The sequence below is a fragment of the Pagrus major genome, chromosome 4, assembly GCF_040436345.1.
Source record: "Pagrus major chromosome 4, Pma_NU_1.0".
NCBI lineage: Eukaryota > Metazoa > Chordata > Actinopteri > Spariformes > Sparidae > Pagrus > Pagrus major.
In genome coordinates, this window is record NC_133218.1 from 30,765,543 (window position 1) to 30,784,849 (window position 19,307).

General features: G+C 39.5%; 3 protein-coding genes across 3 annotated transcripts; 1 reads left to right on the forward strand and 2 right to left on the reverse strand.

The window, feature by feature from the left end:
* Positions 1-513: 513 nt before the first annotated feature.
* On the reverse strand, positions 514-4,174 carry gnpnat1 (glucosamine-phosphate N-acetyltransferase 1). Its single transcript, XM_073464495.1, has 6 exons — positions 4,070-4,174; positions 2,965-3,128; positions 2,777-2,839; positions 2,482-2,609; positions 1,857-1,918; positions 514-1,676 (listed from the first exon to the last, which is right to left on the reverse strand). Exons 2-6 carry the CDS (start codon positions 3,116-3,118, stop codon positions 1,529-1,531), a joined length of 555 nt encoding a protein of 184 aa, XP_073320596.1. The 5' UTR covers positions 3,119-3,128; positions 4,070-4,174; the 3' UTR covers positions 514-1,528.
* A 516-nt stretch (positions 4,175-4,690) lies between these two features.
* LOC140994522 (E3 ubiquitin-protein ligase AMFR-like) lies at positions 4,691-15,461 on the reverse strand. Its single transcript, XM_073464191.1, has 14 exons — positions 15,299-15,461; positions 14,456-14,765; positions 14,273-14,365; positions 13,948-14,112; positions 11,647-11,799; positions 10,581-10,621; positions 9,304-9,436; positions 9,075-9,208; positions 8,850-8,960; positions 8,286-8,482; positions 8,074-8,177; positions 7,421-7,555; positions 7,010-7,200; positions 4,691-6,746 (listed from the first exon to the last, which is right to left on the reverse strand). The coding sequence occupies exons 2-14, from the start codon at positions 14,708-14,710 to the stop codon at positions 6,590-6,592; spliced, it is 1,869 nt and encodes a 622-aa protein (XP_073320292.1). The 5' UTR covers positions 14,711-14,765; positions 15,299-15,461; the 3' UTR covers positions 4,691-6,589.
* A 1,337-nt stretch (positions 15,462-16,798) lies between these two features.
* On the forward strand, positions 16,799-19,305 carry LOC140994331 (leukotriene B4 receptor 1-like). The gene is made up of 2 exons (XM_073463903.1): positions 16,799-16,977; positions 17,931-19,305. Exon 2 carries the CDS (start codon positions 17,984-17,986, stop codon positions 18,956-18,958), a length of 975 nt encoding a protein of 324 aa, XP_073320004.1. The 5' UTR covers positions 16,799-16,977; positions 17,931-17,983; the 3' UTR covers positions 18,959-19,305.
* The last annotated feature ends 2 nt before the right edge of the window (positions 19,306-19,307 follow it).

The following is a 19,307-nucleotide window of genomic DNA, read 5'->3' on the forward strand; positions in this document are numbered from 1 at the left end:
CTGATAAGTTAAGTGCATAGTTTACAGTCACACATTGAAAACTAAGCTGAAGTAAGGCTAAATTTTTTTTTGTTATTTTAAACAAACCATTGCGGACACCATGCTGTGTATGTCACAAACAAAAAAAACAGCCATTAGTTCACAGTCCCGACACATTATATGGTGAGCTTTGGGGACAGAGAGTCCGACCAGAAGGCTGAAATATATAAGGATTCATTTCTAAGCAAATTTGCAAAGACAGCTGACAACTTGGCTATGGAAATATTGTTGCGGTTAGGAAGCGCTGTGTCGATCTTGATAAGCAGGAAGGCACCTTGCATTGCAGCATCTACCCATCAGTGTATCGAAAGAAAATGCTGTAACAGACCAGTAGACGTGTCCATCCCATACCTTCCAATTTGTACAACAAAGCTTCAACAAATACAAGAGATTTTTAATTAAAACTATCAGCTTTGCTGTACAAATTTCCCTGATTTCTTTCTTTAAAAGTAGAAATATAAGCAAGAAAACACAGTAGGTCATAGAATAGTTTATGTGACTATTACATATTTGGAAATAAATTACATTAAATATGTTCCCCTGTTCTCCCGACTAACAGCATAATTATAAATCTTAAATAAGAGGTCATTTACAAAAGTCATTCTTATCCATTACCCATCACAAAATCTTTCAATCATTCTCACAGCTGTGATCAGATTTCAAATATCGACCAAATACAAAACTTTTTGTTCACTAGAAATATTCTGCAATTTAACAGTCTTGACTTGATAAGCAATGCAGATCTTTGAACCTTCATTATCCTGTAGTTTCCAGCGACACTACTGTCAAAGAAAAGCATGCTGGGATAGAGAGCACTTTGTACCATAAAGGACATGAGAAAAATTCAACCCAAGTAAAACCTAAAGAGACGTTAAGTTTCTGATCACATTTAAAGAAACAAAGTTGATTTTCTTTGGTGACTTGATGATCAATGTGACAGATCTGTGAGACTAACGTTGAGTCATGATATAAAGTGTTTCCTTCAACCATACCTGGTTTTGTAGTGAATATAAGAAGTTGTTGCCTGTCAAACATAATTTAATTATTATCTGATATATAACTTAATTTTGTACCATCTTGATTTCCCAAGCAACTACCTGTGCTAACTGCTGATGATACAATTTGTGTTTTCTCTGCGGATACACAGCAGATTACTTAAGGATGTATAATTAAGGATGTAACACAATAAGACATTACATTTACAGTAACTGACATTCTTCAGATGGTGGGGGAAGACGATGACAGGGCTCCGCCCTGGTGAGGTAGCCATGGTTACCAAAGGGACGGAGGATGATGTTGGACTAAAGCGGAGGGCTTCAACATATGTTTATGTTTACCCCTGTGTTAGCATGAGCGTTCAAGAATGACTCCACTGTGCCATAACCACGAACACAGTTGTTAAGACACGTTGTCAGTGTTAAGTTTTGATGTCAGTGGGTGAATAAAGGTGTGGTCCATGCCCCCAGAGAGAGGTTTAAAGCTGCTGTCCTCAGTCGGAAAACCGACACTGCATGTAAGTCTCATCTGAGGCGGCGTAGCCAAACTTTTGGTAGAAAGCCACATTTTTAGGTGCACATTCCAGTGTGATTTTATAGCAATTCAGTTTTTTGCTGAGAAGAGTGAGAGCTGAAACTAACCTGTAAGGGAGAGCAAAAAAAGAGAGAGAGGGGGTAAGACTTAAAATAAACCAGCACAAATCAAGAGTCATTTTTATGAATAATTTCCATGTCTGTTGGTATTTGTGTCATAAATACATGAATATATAAAACCAGCCTAAACAACATGTCTTTGTGCAAGGTTCACACAGGTCTACTTACAGTTTGCCCAGCTGCTTCCCTCTGCACACGTCGCTGACTACTACCTCCTCCACCCGACCTCTCTGCAAACAGAATAAAGAGTCTTCATTTCAGTCATATACCTTCAGTCACTTTCAAGATCAATAAATATGTTTGTTTAAGTTAATCTGCATCTGTACTTATGACATACATGTCGCTTGTTTTTGGTTTATGATGGTGAACTATGTTAATAATTATCAACCTTCTAATAATCACTACATTAATAAGTAACCTTTTTATGGGATTGGGCTTTAGGGGATATATAGAGAAAATACAAATATACCCATTCTTAAATATGTAAATGTGTATTGCTGCCTCACCTGACAAAGAAAAATGGATATTATAGTGTTATCGCATGAAACTTTTGACATTATAAACACAATAACTTATGCTGCAACAAGATATTTTCACATTATTATCAAGCTATGACATGAAAAGTTTCAGGTTATACCAAGATAATTAGTGTATTGTTATAAGAAGAAACGTTTGTAGTTATGATGTGATACATTTGTAGATCATAATAAGGTGAAAACATCTTGTTTTGAATTTGTTTTTCTGGTGTGGCAGCAATACATTGCTATAAATTCCTTGCCGGGATGTAATTTACCTTAGCACATGAGTGGATGAATTTGTGTTCTGTAATCAATGTGGCCGTGGCAACAATCTGTCCAAGATTTGTGTCCTCCACCACGACGACATAGTAGTCTCCAGTCTTCTTCATATGCTCAAACTTTTCTGGAAGCCAACAGACAACATTTGTTTTTTCATTGATATATTATTACATTGGTTTGTATTTAAAGTATGCTTTCAGGGACGAGAGTACTTTCTCAAATGTGTGTTCTGATGTATAGAGTCTCGAGTTTGTCTTATATAAAAGTAGTATTATGCTGAGCATCACTTACTCGAGAACTGCTCTGGTGTGACATCGCCTGTCTGAGTAAGTTGAGATAAAACCTTGAAGAATCCTGAGACACAAAACAACACAACAGTCGGTGAACATGTTCTTATAAAAACTAGTCACCAAATTCATAATCTCTTGAGAATACGTTAACTGGCATGGAAAATGTTGTCCAATCACTCTCTGACTGACCCCTGTTAAAGTCTGCCATACAGAGCGGCCTGAGCACCAGGCCTTCTCCAGGGTTGGACACGGAGATGGGGGGTGAAAAGGAGACAGTGTTGCCGCTCCAGTCTAGCTCCTGAAGCAGGGCGGGCTCAAACAGCGGAGTCTCGTCCAGCAGCATTCCACAGTCTCTGAAAAACACACACACATACACTCTCTCTGGTAAGTCCACAGACACATACACACCCATAATTGTGTGCGCAAAGATATTGAAATTACAACACACTTTTTCTAATCCAATTTAGACACTGTATCAGCACAATGAGTTGGCGTGGAAGTATGTTCGATCTAAGTCAAACAGAACTTTGACCTGACAAATACAGTTTCACTTGGTGAAGAGCTGTCATTACTTTACTGCCATGCTTCAGTGGTTGACAAGCCAGCTGGCATATACATGAGCACACCTTCCTATGAAGTACAATGCACATCCCCTTACAAACACTATCACTATGAGGTGACACCAATCATTCATTTTTCCAGGATATAGTCCAGGATATGTAAAGTGAGACGGGCCCCATTCAGATAGCAGGGCCAACAGGTAACACTAGTAGTGCTGCTGGGGGGGAGGTGATTACTGATTCTCGATTATTTTAATCAATTTAATGATGCTTGAACTAGACTAGTCGTAATTATGGTTACCATGGCAGCAAAACACAATTACACATGTCATCATTTCCCAATCAGCAAACCACATAAGTAAGACTGTAATAATGGGCTTATTAAGTATCAAGACTTAGCCTGTGTTATATTTGACCAAACTCCTCATGTACAGAAAGAAAGAAAGAAAGAAAAACATTCTTGAATTAAGTTAGTTTTCCAGTGTTTTGGCGAGCTAACGTAACGTTAGCAACACATAACTAGTTTAATTACTGTCATATAGCTATATAATAAAGTAACAAGGTATAATGTCACGTATAAAGCGTTTTACTTCTCTGGTGTGTCCTGTCAAATAGCTAGCTATCCGGCTCTGCCAGCGTCAGAGCTGTAACTTCACACACTTCACATTAAACGCTTAACATTACCTCTTCGGGGATCGCATGTTAGCAGTTAGCCAGCTAGCTTATGTACTTACCAGTATGAAAAAAAACACACACAAGAAGAGAAGGTCCGGTTAAATTCCCACAGTAGGTTGATGTAAAACGACGACTGGGAAGTTGTGCTAGTTGTGTCTGAGGTTGGGCTACATCATTAAGTTGAATAGCGTGGGTGTTTCCAGCCGCTGTTTCCGCTTGGCAGGAGCTCTTCTGTATGACGTGGCAGAGACGCTAGGAGGTGAAGAGGCGCACCCTAATGACGTCAATCGATCAAATACACATCCAGGTCTGATTAAACTACAAACTATTTCATATTACATCGACAGTGATGTTTGACTCCAGAACGTGAAATGTTTGTTTGACCTGTCAAATGCTAAATACACAGTTTTTCTTTCTGGATCAGTCCACTACACACACACACACACACACACACACACACACACACACACAAATTGGACTAATAAACTCAAAGGTCCATTGCACTTGATACAATCCACTAAAGATTGGGCAGGGTTCACTATCGCTGTTGCATTTTCGATGGTGAAATCTTAATAAAGTAAGAAACCATGTCTGCAGCAGTGTTTGGACAACGGAGACAAAGGGGCGTTACAACAACGAAGCCAAGTCATTACTCAAGGAGACAGATTAAATTACTGTAATTTGTTAAAAAGCTGTAGAAGCTCTGTTTATTGAGTCTTTTGTATTAACATATTTTACAAAAACTAGATTTACAGAAATTATCCATAACTGAACCATTCTTGATTTAGGCACAAAAATACAGGAAAGCTCAGTTCAAAAAGTATTTCAGTTCTGATTAAATAAGTAATGGTTATGAAAGATAACCCATGAATAGGAAAATAGACCATGGATATTAATAATTGTTAAATAACCTCATGGAAAATGAAAACAAAAATGTCCAATTTCTTTTTTTTTTGTTGTTGTCATATTTGACTAACTGAAATCTAAATCCTATATCGTAACCTTTTACAATACTCCTCAAACAGAGTTTGAGCAATAAAATAAACACACAATAAAGATTACAACACTTCAGCTTGACATGGAAGTTTGTGGGCTGCTCTTTGGGATAAAGTGGAAGGAAACAAAAGCACTTTGTCTATATTCATGCATATCTCACCTCAAACAGTTCTTGCAGTGTAATCACAAGAAATCCAACACTTCAGTCTCCATGTTCAGTCTCTACAGTCTCCATGTTTGTGTCCATCGATATGTTTTCAATTAGCTTCAGATTTAGTGAAATTTGACCAAAAATGTTGTACATTGTTGCACATTATTAGAAAAAAGATCTTTGAGCAGAGGATGATTATGTTCCTCGCTGATGATTCTTAATTGGCACTCCTCAATGTGAGTGGACAAAGGCCACACAAATAAAGCACCCTAAAGATTTTTTCATAACGAGTCTTTGTCAGTTCATTCATAGAATATCTAGAAGTGTCAAGTCAAAGGCAAGTGGATTTATTGTTAGGTCTTAAAAATGTTGTCACAAAGCATCTTCAAAAGACTGTTTAGCAAGTCCAGCTGTCGAAGACTTAACATCTACATATCGTAAAAATCCAACATGATGGACACAGATGGCCATGGACTCCATTATTATACTGCAAAATAACATTTTCTTACTCAGGGAGAACTGCTCGTGAACAGAGGTTAATTTAAGAAAGACTAAGAGGATGACACTCATTGTACTTGTACAAAATGTAATACACCCTTTGTCGTCTTTTGTATTCCAAGGGAACAGTAATAGAAAACAAAGATTTACAGGCCCACCCCCCTTGTTAAATAACAAAATGCAAATAGTTGCAATGGGTGATATTTCACACTAGATACAGAACCCATGTGGGTCAAAAACACTTTGTTTGCAGCATTATTTTTGATAGAAACATTCATATTTGACAGAAAGGCTGACCAATACTAAAGTGACATTCTCTTACTCAAAGGTAAGAAATAAAATTGTGTTGTTAATTTGCCTACACTAAATTCACAGTTGAAACTCATAAAAGAATAACACACAAATACAACAGATGAGTTTCTTCATCCAGAATATATAGCTCTCTGCCATGAGCAACACAAATGAAAAAAAAAAAGTCAGATAAAACTGAAGACAAACAAGGACCCAAACAGCTTTATCTAGTAATAACACCTTCAAACCCCTCTCATAAAAGACTCTTCTGAATGCAAAGCATGCTCATTTTTTTGACAACCAGTCCCAATCACAGCAGATACTGACTCCCCACTTGAGCTGGTGGTTGCGATGTGTGGCACATGAATAAAGGGCGATGCAACCTTGCATTTCTTGCACCCGTCAATTTATAATATGCTCAGAATATTCTGCGATCAGTGAGGCGGGAGCCATTCACAATAGTCCCACCTTACTTAGGTGGCCCAAAACAGTCCAAAGGCCATGTTTGCTTTGCTTTTTAAATATTTAATTGGTGATGACCATTGACTGTACACTAAATGGTGGGTGGGAGGTCTTAATAGCTCTGTCTGTGCCTGTTGGGATGATGATGTCGTAGACTGTTCTGCTGAAGCCAATCTTTGATTCAGGGTGCAGGGTCTTGCTGATTTTGCATGCGTCTCTCTGCAGCTGCCGCCATGGTTCTACGTCTCAGCACAGTCAAGTTCAAATCTGGAGCAATGTCCTCCTCCAGTCCAGGCAAATCCTCATCCTGGTCCTCTGGACTCTTGTTCAGGTACCTCCTACAGGGGATTATTGAATCATGTTACTACTTTGCAGTACTATACAACTGGGCCTCTGTTCACAGGCTGACACAGGTCAAACACAATTTGTACAGTTGAGCTACGATGCACATTCTAGTGTGGTCATACTCTTGACCTCAAAAATTGTTTTCAAAAACAGAAATAAAAAGATTTTGTTTTTGAATTGAACGTCTTCTGAATATAAAACAAAGCTGAGCACTACTTCCTATTCAGTAGAAAACTTGAACCAGCCGAGTACAAACCTGCGTGCCTGCTGGAGCAGCTCTTCTTTCCTCTGCTTCAACATCTTCTGCCTCTCCTCCGCTGACTTGGAAAAGCGTCCTCCTCTCACCTCCATGTTGTCTGACTCACTGAGGCCCTGATCAGCTGATCCACTGGCTCCTTCATCCTCTTCTGATCCAGGGCTCGCCTGTGTAGGGCCACGCTCTATGGCCTGAGGAAAGAGCACAGAAAAAAATACTGAGACTGATTGTTGCAGTCTGGCAATCGAGAAAACTACATGAATATGATTGACATGAGAAAGGGAGCCAGGGGGGACTGAGAGTTGTTGTAGAAATCAGGAGAGTGTTGTGTTATCAAAATAAGGTTGTGTGGCATCAATGAAATAATGAAAAGTGACACTGCTATTATCATTTAAACCCCAAATGACTGACCTGTGTTGGGAAAGGTACCTGGATGCGTCCCTCCAGGATGTTGTCAGTAGTGACCTCCACAGAGCGAGTCAACTGCAGGTCCTGCATAACCAGGTAAGAGGGCACCTGAGGGAACATCTCCTGGATCTGATGGGCCTGATGACAAGCAGGTACATCAAAAGTAAAGAGAGCAGTAGAGAAATGATTTAGCGAGATTGTTGGTGAGAGAACAGCAGGACATAAATAAGTGAAAGTAAACACTACATTTTTTTTAAAAGGTGAAAACAAGCAGGTCTTAGAGATTTACAAGTATATATCTGTTCAAAATACTACATTTTTTTTTGTTTCTGATAAATGTGTTGTTTAAATAAAGAAGTTATCACAATGTCAACGAGCATTTACCACAAAGTCAAATGCCATGTAAGCGGTAATGATGTTACAAGCATTTGGGCAATGGCACACAGTCCCAGAAAAAATCTGACACAATAGATATTGGTTACTCATAAACAGCAACAGAAGAGGTGAAGTGAGTGACAAAATGATGGCCGTACTGACTTTATGCAAAGCAAGTATCAAAAAACTGTCTGCAAAAACACCTGCCATCAAATTGCTATCCATGTATCATCTTTCATAAAATCAACAGGAAATTCATTAGACTGTGAACCTGAACGCACCATGGCCATGAGCTGAGAGTTGTTGGCCTGAGCGATGCCCAAGATATTGGTGGTGTGCATTACTTCCACAGAGAAACTGGGCAGCCAGCTGGCGATGCGAGATCCTGTAAAACAATGTACAGATTCTATAATTCATTGTCACACACAGCCTATCTGATATTCAGTATCTCCACAACCAGATTAATCCTTGGATTTGTGTCCAACAGACGTACCATCAAAGTGGAAGAAGTGATTGTGTTGGTTGATATGTGGTCTGGCTTCTGCAGCGGCCCCTACTGGGCCAATGTTGTCTTCCATACCACCACCCTGCTGCTGGCTTCTGGCCTGGCCCCCGTCCCCATTAATGTTCAGGGATGTCCGACAAGTAGGACACGAGGTGTCCTGCTCGAGCCACGAGCGCAAGCAAGAGCTAGAAACACACATAAGATTATTATGGACTTTCTCTCTTGTCTTGTGTAACTGAACATCAGTTGGAGTCTTCACCAAATTGCTATAACTCAGCTGAAGGACAGCAGGTACATATCAAAACAAAGAAAATCATAATTCATCTTTACAACAAAAGTATATGCAACTTGTAAGATTGCAAGATTTTGGATACTAGACAAAGTAAAGATACTGCATTCAAGGCAAGTATAACTTGTTGCCTGCTTTTCCTGCTGTCTCTGCTTCAGCTATCTTTAAGTAAAGGGAAACAGGTCAATGGCACCAGAAATCACTCCCTGCACAGACTCCATTATGCATACAAGCAACTGTTTCTGATTGAAAAAGCACTTTACTTGTGGAAGAGATGTCCACAGGGTAGTTTGCGTGCTGTCAACATGGCATCCCAGCAGATGGCACAATCATCATCATTAGCTGCCAGCTCCTCTGCAGTGGCAACAGCAAATCTGCAAAAATAATATCAGATTAAAAATAATTCCATTAAAAAAAACAAGAACCACAAAATCATGAGGTAAAAAGGGAAAAACTCAATTAAAACTTCAATTAAAATATATAATCACCTGGCCTCCATGTTGTTGATGACACGGAGGTAGTTCTTGTGACGGCGCACACGGCGCTGGACCTCATGGAAGAGGTACCGCAGCTGCATGAAGATAACCAAGCTTGCCATAGACAGCCAGATGTTACCAAAGAGCTAATGAGAGACATATGGAAAGAAAGGATTAAAGATTAGGGGAGCTGATTCACTAAATTCTCAGAAAATCACACTGTGAACACTCTGTCTCTTACCAGCATGTGTATATGGTGAACGAGGTCCAGAAAGAGCATAGCCAGCTCCATGATGAAGTCTGTGTAGTAGACATATGTTCCCTTACCCTCCCAGGTCCCTGGATGCTTCAGATCCCACAGATGAATGGAGTATCTGAGTGGACATGCACAGCTCTTTCAGGCCATGAAGCACAGGGGCAGGATTCATAAATCTTCCTAGTACCAAGAGTTGCTCCTAATGATTAGATTCTGAGAAAATTCTTAGAATAATGCTGCTTACAGACATGTTTTCGCAGATAGCGGAAACAGCTGATCAGTCATGTGAGTTGAATGTTCGAGTTTATTCAATCAAACATTTTGTGCATTAACTCTGATTCGCAAAAGACAAAAAAACACCTCAAGCAAGCATACAAACTTTTTTTCGAATTTTGCCTTTTCCATAAAGTTTCTAAAGCGATATTCTTCCAAATGCACATCAAAATGCTTTATGGAAACACAGCTAGTGAGATAAACACTCACTACAGAGTATTAGACCATGCAGGGATAATGTTTGCGGTCCTGCCTGTCATCACTAACAGTGCATTTTATTTATTTTTCTGATCAAGCAATCACAACTTTTAAGTGTCACACCTAGCAATAGAGTCAACCACGCTTCCTTACTAAGATAAAGTTTGCTCTAAGAAGTTTCCTAACCACTCATATGCTATGACTCCTAGCTAGACATTTTAAGCTAAGTTAGGAGGTAGACCCAGGTAATATTTAGACAGTTTGGTGGATGATGTGGCCTTTATCTTGGATTGTGGATTGGCAATTTAGACAAAAATCATGCATGAAACAAAGATGGTGTAAAAGCAGTATGGGACACTAGCAGGTACTAGTGGCATATGAACGAACAATAGTCTCCAACGCCGCTGAACTCCTAATCTATTATGTGTAGTAACACATGTTAAACACAAACCAAGACAACATAAAATCAATTTTTATTAATCATCATTGTGCTACCTACCAAGCCACTGCACTGTACCTGCTATCAGTTTACAAGTTTTAATGTAAGACTAAAGATACTGTATTTTTACAAGCACTGTGGCTGATTAGAGTCATTTCTGCTGCTTGTATAATCCTAACCACCCTCTCTGGGACAATGCAGCCTTTCACACGGCTGTAATGGAACCAGAGGCAAACAAATGGTGTCGCTAACATTAGCTCCCGATTCTAAATCTGATCAAGCTATGTCATCCCTTCTGCTGCAGTGTGTGCGCGTGCATGCATGTGTGAGGAGGCTTTAAGAAGGGACTTACCGCATGATGACATGTCCAGTGCGTACAGTCACCAGCAGACACTGAGGATGGTGAAGACAACAATGAAATGTATTAATCCCAATGGAAACGTTTGTGTTGGAAATTTTGTCAAATATTACAGTAACAAAACAATAAAAACAATAGAATAAAAATGTAAAATGAAAAATAAGGAGTAAATGATAACATCACAGCCCAATGGAACAGCAATAAACTAAAGTAGATGTAGTAAAATAAGTAAAAGTAAATTAGAAAAAGAAGACAAAAGTTTGACAAAATCCAAAATATGACTTTACATTTGTTGACTTTAACCATCACTATCGGAAGGAAATGATAAAAGTCAACACTTTCAATTGCACAGTGATAATTTGTATGTTGATGAGACTAAACCTAGCTATAAAAACATATCACCTTATGGAAACAGCTTAAATAGTAATGAGCGTTTTCCCAAAAGCACAGTTGTAACTGAAAACACTGGGGCTAATTTCAATGTACCAGTAAGCCATGTTTGACAGCCTGCATGCACAATACTGAGGCCCTGAAACTGGCACTCCTAAACGAAATGCAAACTATTGACTTTAATAATTACAGCTGGCTTTTCCTGCTTCATATATCCAGATTGTCTTAAAATTACATTTCCTGTTTCCACAACCACAGTGTGGCTAAGACTAAGAAAAGACAGTAGTGATTTAGCAAAGTATGATCACTGTTTGAAAACAAATTTAATGCGATGGAGGACATTTCCTGCTGCAGGCTATAATAAATTCCACATGTCCACGTCTTTATTTCGCCATCTTACCATTTAACCAGCTGAAATTGAAGACTATTTATTTTGCTTTAAAAATATTTTGGTTTCCTGCTCAAATAATATGCCAAGAATGTTTTTTCATTGAGAAAAACAGACAAACAGAAACTCAGAAACATTACTGATTCAGTGAGCCATATTTAAGAATAAGCATGTTGAATAAAGCCCTTGATCCTTAAAAAAATATATGGGCTTAACCAGAAATTTGAAAAACATAAACAGTCCATAATAATCTGTGCTAATCTTGGTCAAAACGGTACTCACCTCTGCTGCCATAAAGGAGAGGGTGTGCATGCCATGGGAAGCTCCCAGCAGACCGCAGACCACAGCCAGGCCACAGCAGTCCAGCAGCAGCGACACCAGCAGACAAAGCACTCGCACATGGCTGTTCATGGGAGTCGAAGGCGAGAAAGACAGCTGTAGGGAAGAAAATGTAGATTATAAGTGGATTGTGCCTCTATCAGAGTTTTTTCCCTTTCGCTATGTCCTCAGGTTTTTGGGGATGTTTTGCTTGCACTGGTTTGGGAAGTGTTCATGTGGGCCTGTACAGTATACCAAGACAGACAGTCCAAATGATGTGACTTTATGCACATTCTTGAATGCCCCACCTCAGTGCCTCTCTGCACTCTGCTAACAGAGAGCAACAGTAGCCAACGTTAGTTTAGAGTCCTCTAACATAAATTAACGACCGGCTTCCACTACAACACATGCTGTTTGTTCCACAAAGCCTCTTTAATATTCACCATCACATAGTACAGATTACTGCGGCATTTAAAGAATACAACAAATCAATAAGAAATCTGCATGTAGGTGTTCATGAAACATGCAGCTGTTGATAGCAAACAGCTAATGAAATATAAAAACAATACAGTTAAAAAGGGGGATATATTCCTAATAGAAAGAGGAAAAATTAGAAAAATAAGGCTTTTTGTATACCAGCTTACAGACACAAATGCACGACATGTGTTAGTATCTGGCTTCATATCATACTCAAAGGGCATTTCCACTGTTGTAACCAAGTGGAAAAAGTTAACTCTCCCGTTCCAAATCTTACACAACCCATTTAAAATTAATTAACTCCTCACATACCGCCAAAACATGCTGTACTGGCAAAACAGGACTGTCAGACTGTAAACTGACAGCTAACGTCATCTAACACAGCTGAGCTGAATGAATACATTTAATTAATTCTGTAAAACTTTAGTACCCCAACAACAAGCGCACTTACATCATAGACCTTTCGCTTTAAGCAGTTTAACCCACATGTGTGATCTTAACCTCAAAGCTACATTCCACAGAAATGGGGAGACAGGAAGGAAGGCAGCTGGGCAAACACAACTGACAGACTTCAACCTACAAAGAACATGCATAAATGCAGATCTATAGACAAAGCTGAGAGACCACGACTGGCAGACAGTTACACAAACAAACACACAAGCATATATGGTACAGAACATTCACAATCACTTTCAGACACACACACACACGTAGATGTGCACATACACACAGGTACATTTTAAAAGCGTTGCGGGTAGTGATTGTCTGGTACATTACGCCAATCAGCATTGCATCACTAGCAAAATACCAGCTTAATTTCCATTTTAAATTTCATTGCTCGCAGGGAGCTGATTAAATTTGATATTTTGTTTACCCCCAACAAGCAGAACACAATCTGCTACAGGGACATGTCAATGTAGTGGCTGAAACTGTATCAGTTGCCTTATGAGCCAGCACAAGGAACTATTAATAGATCCAGAGCTGAAAGAAGTACAGTCACTCTCAGACTCAAGGAAAACACTCACACCACCTTTTAAAAAAACACTGTTTAAAAGGTTAAAAGTGTATTAATCAGGTGTTGTCAAATGCCAGGCTTTTGGCTAGAACTTACTCAAAGTCCTTGTGAAAAAACAAGGCAACCACAAAAATGTTGGTCTAGTATATCCCTATAGGTCTTATTATACCATATAATATCTCACAGCTAAGAAAAACATGTAAATCTACACTTTAGTTTTTAATTTGTGTTATCTGCATAAGTTACTATAAAGCACTTACTAAAGCCATAATGACAATTTCAAAGTCCTGCATCTACGCAAGAATAATATTAAAAGAGCATTTAAATGCTGTTTCTGACTTACATTTTTGAAGTTATACTTTGTCTTCTGTCCTTACAAATTAGAGCTCAAAGAGCTTATCATTTACAGGTACCCATGTCAATAATGTCCTTTAGACATTGTCCTTTGAGAAATCTACTTCAGAGATGTTTTTCTGTTTTTGAGGCAAAAAGGGCAGGCTTAAAGGGTTTTAAGTTCTCTAAAAAAAAATTATCTAACTATGAAAAAAAGAGACTATTTTTAGTGGCTCACCCATAAATATCAGGTGTCGGCTTATTGGTGATATGTTACTACTGACTAGTCACAAATGACCCTTCTGGAACAATAACGGAATTACAATAACACAATAAATGTGGTTTACTGTCCTGCCCTAAAACCATACAAGGTAGTCATAAAACAATGCTTTGGGGCACTGCAAAGAAGAAAATATATTTTTTTATTTTATGATACTTACATATTCAAATCGGTCTTTGCAGAGCTGCACCATGAGATGGAGAAAGACCAGGGCAGAGAACCACAAACACCACATGACCACCTCCTCCACTGTCTGCACGTTCAACACGCCAAAGATGAATATGAACTTGTAGAAGATGAAGTTCCAGAATTTGTCTTTCAGGTGCTGAAGAATGAACACAGACCGAATTAGATGCTTTCATTATGACAGGTCTGCACACATGTAAAGCTGCACAGACTATTGGGACCTGTTTGACATGAGATAAATATTTGTCATGAAAGTAGCTGTATTCATCAGTTTAACACTGTTAAAGACAGAGACTCACCTGCTTCTCACTGACTCTGAGTGGGCCAAACACCACATACTGAATCATTTTAGCGATTAACATCAAAGAGCAGCAGAATGTGTTAACTAAGACCTGAGGAGGCACAGAGAAAACAGGGACAATTAGTCTTTGTAACAACAGCATCATCTTATCAAGCAACGCAAAGTCCTACACTTCACTCACCCAAACAAAGAGACTGTCTGTGACAAGGTACCACAGGACGGTGGTTGCCAATTCTGTGTTACTAATATCATTGTCTAGGTGTTCAAGATCCACTTCAGAGGGAGCTGGTGTTTCATCAGTTTCCAGGGCCCCAAACCCCGGGTCAGTCACAGTGGTGTAGGCACTGAAGATGCTGCCAGCAAGCAAAGCCACACTCAGTGCTGTGTAGGTCTGCAGGCTGGGCCATGGAAACCTCTCCAAAAACATCAGAGGCATTGCAGCGTTTGGTGTCCTCTCCTCAACGTGTTAAAATGGTGTTTGACTTGACAACCTGTGAGGGCAGAAGCACAGCAGCTGACGTTAGCAATGGCCAGATTTTTTTTTTGCTAAACTGAGGTTAGGTGTAAACATAAGCTTTGTACACCCTTAGTTAGCTACACAAGCGATGACATAGAAGCGTCTTAATGATACTATTAGTTTTCTATTAGTTTCCAAGAAGTTAGGAGACTTACTAACCGGATGTTAGCGAACCCATTTTCGGTTCTCAAGCAAAGCTAACTTCTCGTTCGCTCAATACAGCTGATAAAGCTTCAAAATAACTCACTCGCGAATTGAACTGCCTTTGGCGACGAGTACCTTATAGATAAAATCAGCCAAAAAAGTGAAAACCGTGGACCTGCGACCAACATTGGCTATCATTCATGCCCATTCAACGTAATGAGTTCACGCCCCTGATACGAACAGTTAGCTATTTACCTGGCTAACGTTACCTAATACTAGCTTACTTGTTAGCTAATATTAGCTACGCAGCTAGCCACTATAAGCAAGCACCAGACACGAAGCTCGTATTAATTTGTCACTTACAGTTTGCCACAAATGTTGTCAAACACAAAATCCAACGTCCCTCGTTGTTTTCAGTGTTGTGCGTTTAGTGCAGCGGTACTGAGAACATCGTAGTTGACAACAGCGTCATGTTTATTTCGCGGAGCAGGCAGCTGGCTGACGGGAGGCTTCTTCTTCTTCGCTTGTGGGGTTTTACGTCAGCTCGCATCCTCACTGTTGCATTACTGCCGCCACCTGGAGGTAGTTAACGCTGCAGCAGGCCAACTTCTTGATTTAATGGGGTCAGATTTAAAAAAGAGCCACAGCCTGCATTCATCACGTCATGTGTCTGACCTGTAAAGCTGGGGATTTGAAAGTATTAAAACAGTGCATTTTTTTTTTATCTCTTGTCTCCTCTTTGTTTATTTGTTTTCACAATTGAAAAAGGAAACATTTCACCTATATATATATGCTCCAAAAACAATGCACGTTTTTTGTTGTTTGTCAGTTTGATTCTCGTAAATTCCCGTACACAGTTTCTGGCACCAGACATTGTTCACAAAGAATTGTAGGAGCTTCACTATAATATAAGTCTGCTGTTAAGATTACAGTGTCCATTTCTCGATGTAGTCATTATCACCTCCCTTAATTCTCAAAATAAACACTGTAATTTGAATTGAATTATAGATGACTTCCTTATCTCCTGATACCAGTGCTGTTGCCACACTGTATATATATATTTTTTCCATACCACCCTTTCCCCTTAATGTTGAGAGTTTATTACAGATGTCTGTTTTCATATTTGACTCCTCTCCATTATCAGAATCCCCATATGAACAGGGAAGGAAATACATGTGACCTCAGTACCTTGTTCAGTTACTCTTTAATGTATTGCCACCAATCAGATAGTAAAACCTTGTAATAAAAGATAAAGACTTTGTTCTATCTCCACTTTAGGATCACCTTGCTCCACAGTGTGTGCTTTCCCCTTTCACCCTTTCACACTTGTGTTTTAATTTACCTTTAAAGCTACTGTTGCCTTTTCAGAATGACTTTAACCAGATCATTTAGCACTTAAATACACTTTGTATGGCATTGCATTCAAATCATATAACTCAATTGTCAAATAAAGACAGGTTGGAAAAAAAGAAGGAGTCACAGCAGGCGTGTTTTCAATCAGCCATCACATATTCTGAACATATGTGAAAGTTTGTAATCTCTTAGAGCAGGAGAAATCTGCGTTGATTTATCTGTAAATAATGAAACGGACAGTTTTTAGTCCACACACCCAGATGCAAGAGGAATTCATAAATAACTTGAAAGAAAAGCTTTAAACTTCTGTGTTACAAAGGGAGGTCGTAATCTGAAGTAAAGCACAAGATGTGGAGGGAGATGGAGCAATGGCATAATAAAAGTTAGCCGTTGTATCAGGACTCCACCCACTTCTAGTTGGGATATATGTTATCTTTCTGTGGAAGAAAATGCCAAAACTGAAACTGATTTATAACAAGAGGATTGGGACATCATTGGTAAACACTGCACTGATCTTCAAATCAGAAGCAGATCAATGGAAGGAGCCTATTAGCAAGTTGAGAATACTTTTTAAAAAATCCTCAGTGACATAAAAAAGAAATCCAGGACAAGGACAAGGGGTTGTTTAATAGCCTAAATATTCCATACGGTGTTCCGGACTGAATTATTCCAACAGTATCATCAACAAGGTAAGTGAAGGATAATAATTAACTACTCCAATGGTTACCATCCATGTAATCGATGAAGTTGACAGAGAGTCCAAAGTTAAGGTGATAATGATAATGTTGGTAAATGAGGGCACTAGCTTTTCATCTGCCATCTCAGAATGAATGAATCATGTAAAAGCTAGATATCTCGGGGTTTTTTGTGACACGGTGAGAAATTTAGTTAATTTTTAAATACATTTTTTAATGGCTATATTTATTGTACAATTAGTTAAATGCTTTATTACTATTTCCATGACACTTGTGGTTCTCTATAGGTCAGAGTCTGCCAATGTGAAAAAGAAACAGAATGCTTTCAGGAAAGAATAAGAAGTGACGTGCTGTTACGTGTTACGTTATTTGGCATTTCCCAATATTGTTCACTGAGCAGGTACAGTCACTTCCTGGGACACAGTTCAAGAGTTACTCAGGCAGTAAATGTGGGACTAAACCATGCTGACAGAACAGAAACAGAAAGTTCTCCTTTCTTCAGAAGAACTACGCATATGGGCCTGCGCCAAGTCACGTCAAATAACAAAAAAAATTGGCATTATTCATTATTGCAGAGAGGCATAGTTGCTGACCAGGTACAGCAGCTCCCTGGGATACAGTTCAAGTGTTTTTCAGGCAGCAAACATGGGAAGCATGTTAAAACTAGACTGGAAGACATCCCATATTGTATCTGTTATATATAAGCAATACAGTAAATTTTCTATCTAAGCTTTGGTGCAGAACAGAAACAGAAAGTTCTTTAAACAACAGCAGATCAGCTGTCACGCTGATCAGTTTCCGGTGTCTGGTCCTGACCTATGATACTGACAGAAATCACATCTGCGACTCTTGACGGGTCCCATGAGTAACCTGGTTCCTGTTCAATTTATCCATAAAGGGAAGTGAAGACTTGCTTAGACAGCACTTTGTTTTTACTTCTCATGCAGAGACCGCTGTCAGCACATACACTTGCAGTAAGAACCACTCGACTACACTGAAAATGGCTCCTGAGGAGTTCGATGGTGGGACAGCGATAGCTTGTGTGATCCTGGGCCTGTCCTTCCTGGTGGGGGCTCCGGGGAACCTGCTGGTGATCTGGACTATCCTGAGACACGTCAAGCAGCGCTCCCACACTGTGGTGCTCATCCTGCACCTGGCTGCTGCTGACCTGCTGGTGCTCATCACCCTGCCTCTATGGATCTACTCTCTTGTGCACACCTGGGTGTTTGGAGATGTCCTCTGCAAGGCCTTGATCTACATTGTCAATGTGTGCATGTACAGCAGCATCTTCTTCATCACCCTCATGGGTGTGGAGCGCTTTTTAGCCATCTGTCATCCGTTTTTGATGATGCGCTGTAAGACCAAGAGCATCATGAACATGTGTCTTGTATTTTTGTGGCTTCTTGCTTTGCTTCTCGGATTGCCTGCATTGCTGACCAAGCCATCAGATGAAAGCGAAGAGCTTTGTTTTATCAGGGAATACAACTCTGTGACTGAACAGATCATCTTGATATGTCTTGAGATCCTGGGGGGATTTGTAGTTCCTTTTATTATTATTACAATCTGTTACGGTCTAGTAGCTGCCCAGCTCAGGAGGATGAGCTACAACTCCAAACAGAAATCAATGATTCTAGTCCACACGGTTGTGATAGCCTTCACACTGTGCTGGTTGCCTTACCACATCATCAACATCATCGATCTGGTTTGTGGGGCAGAAGAATGTGTGCCCATGAATATTGCCTTCAGCGCTGGTGCCCTCGTGTTCATTAGCAGCTCAGTGAATCCTCTGTTGTACGCCTTCTTCGCAAGGAACTTACGAGGGAGTCTGGAGGAGTCCCGCCTGGTCAGGCTGTTCCAGGAAATAGCCACTCAGACCAACAGACTCAGGGAGCTGGTAATACAACAGCAGACCAGCCAGAGGGCAGTAGATACACAGGTCGAGCTGATGTCTGACTCTGTGAGACTGACTCTCTGAAACTGTGATGATGGGAAAATGTGACACTTGTCTTCTGCTGTCAATTAAGGGACTTTTTAATAATTATTATTATTATTATAAATGTCTATATATTATCTAAGTTTTTGAAAGCCTGTATGTTACATGTAAAATAGTGTTGACAGAGGTAATGTGTTGTGATTGTGATAGTTTGAAATGTTGGAACATGCTTTTCAAAAGTAGGACATCATATAAATGACTTCCTTATCTCATTATCTCATTTAAACATGTGAGAGTGCCTCTATGACAACATGATTTTGTTTCATAAAAAAAGAAAATTACACATTTTGTGTTGTTTTTCATCTAACTGAAATTTTCTTTATAGCGTGGA

Coding starts and splice junctions, on each gene's coding strand:
- gnpnat1 (XM_073464495.1), bottom strand. CDS start 3,118: ATGCTGCTGGACGAGACTCCGCTGTTTGAGCCCGCCCTGCTTCAGGAG. Junction 2,610..2,776: donor CACACCAGAGCAGTTCTCGA/GTAAGTGATGCT, acceptor GTTGGCTTCCAG/AAAAGTTTGAGCATATGAAG. Junction 1,919..2,481: donor TCATCCACTCATGTGCTAAG/GTAAATTACATC, acceptor TTCTGTTTGCAG/AGAGGTCGGGTGGAGGAGGT.
- LOC140994522 (XM_073464191.1), bottom strand. CDS start 14,710: ATGCCTCTGATGTTTTTGGAGAGGTTTCCATGGCCCAGCCTGCAGACC. Junction 14,113..14,272: donor TCAGAGTCAGTGAGAAGCAG/GTGAGTCTCTGT, acceptor TTCATTCTTCAG/CACCTGAAAGACAAATTCTG. Junction 10,622..11,646: donor TCTCCTTTATGGCAGCAGAG/GTGAGTACCGTT, acceptor CACCATCCTCAG/TGTCTGCTGGTGACTGTACG.
- LOC140994331 (XM_073463903.1), top strand. CDS start 17,984: ATGGCTCCTGAGGAGTTCGATGGTGGGACAGCGATAGCTTGTGTGATC.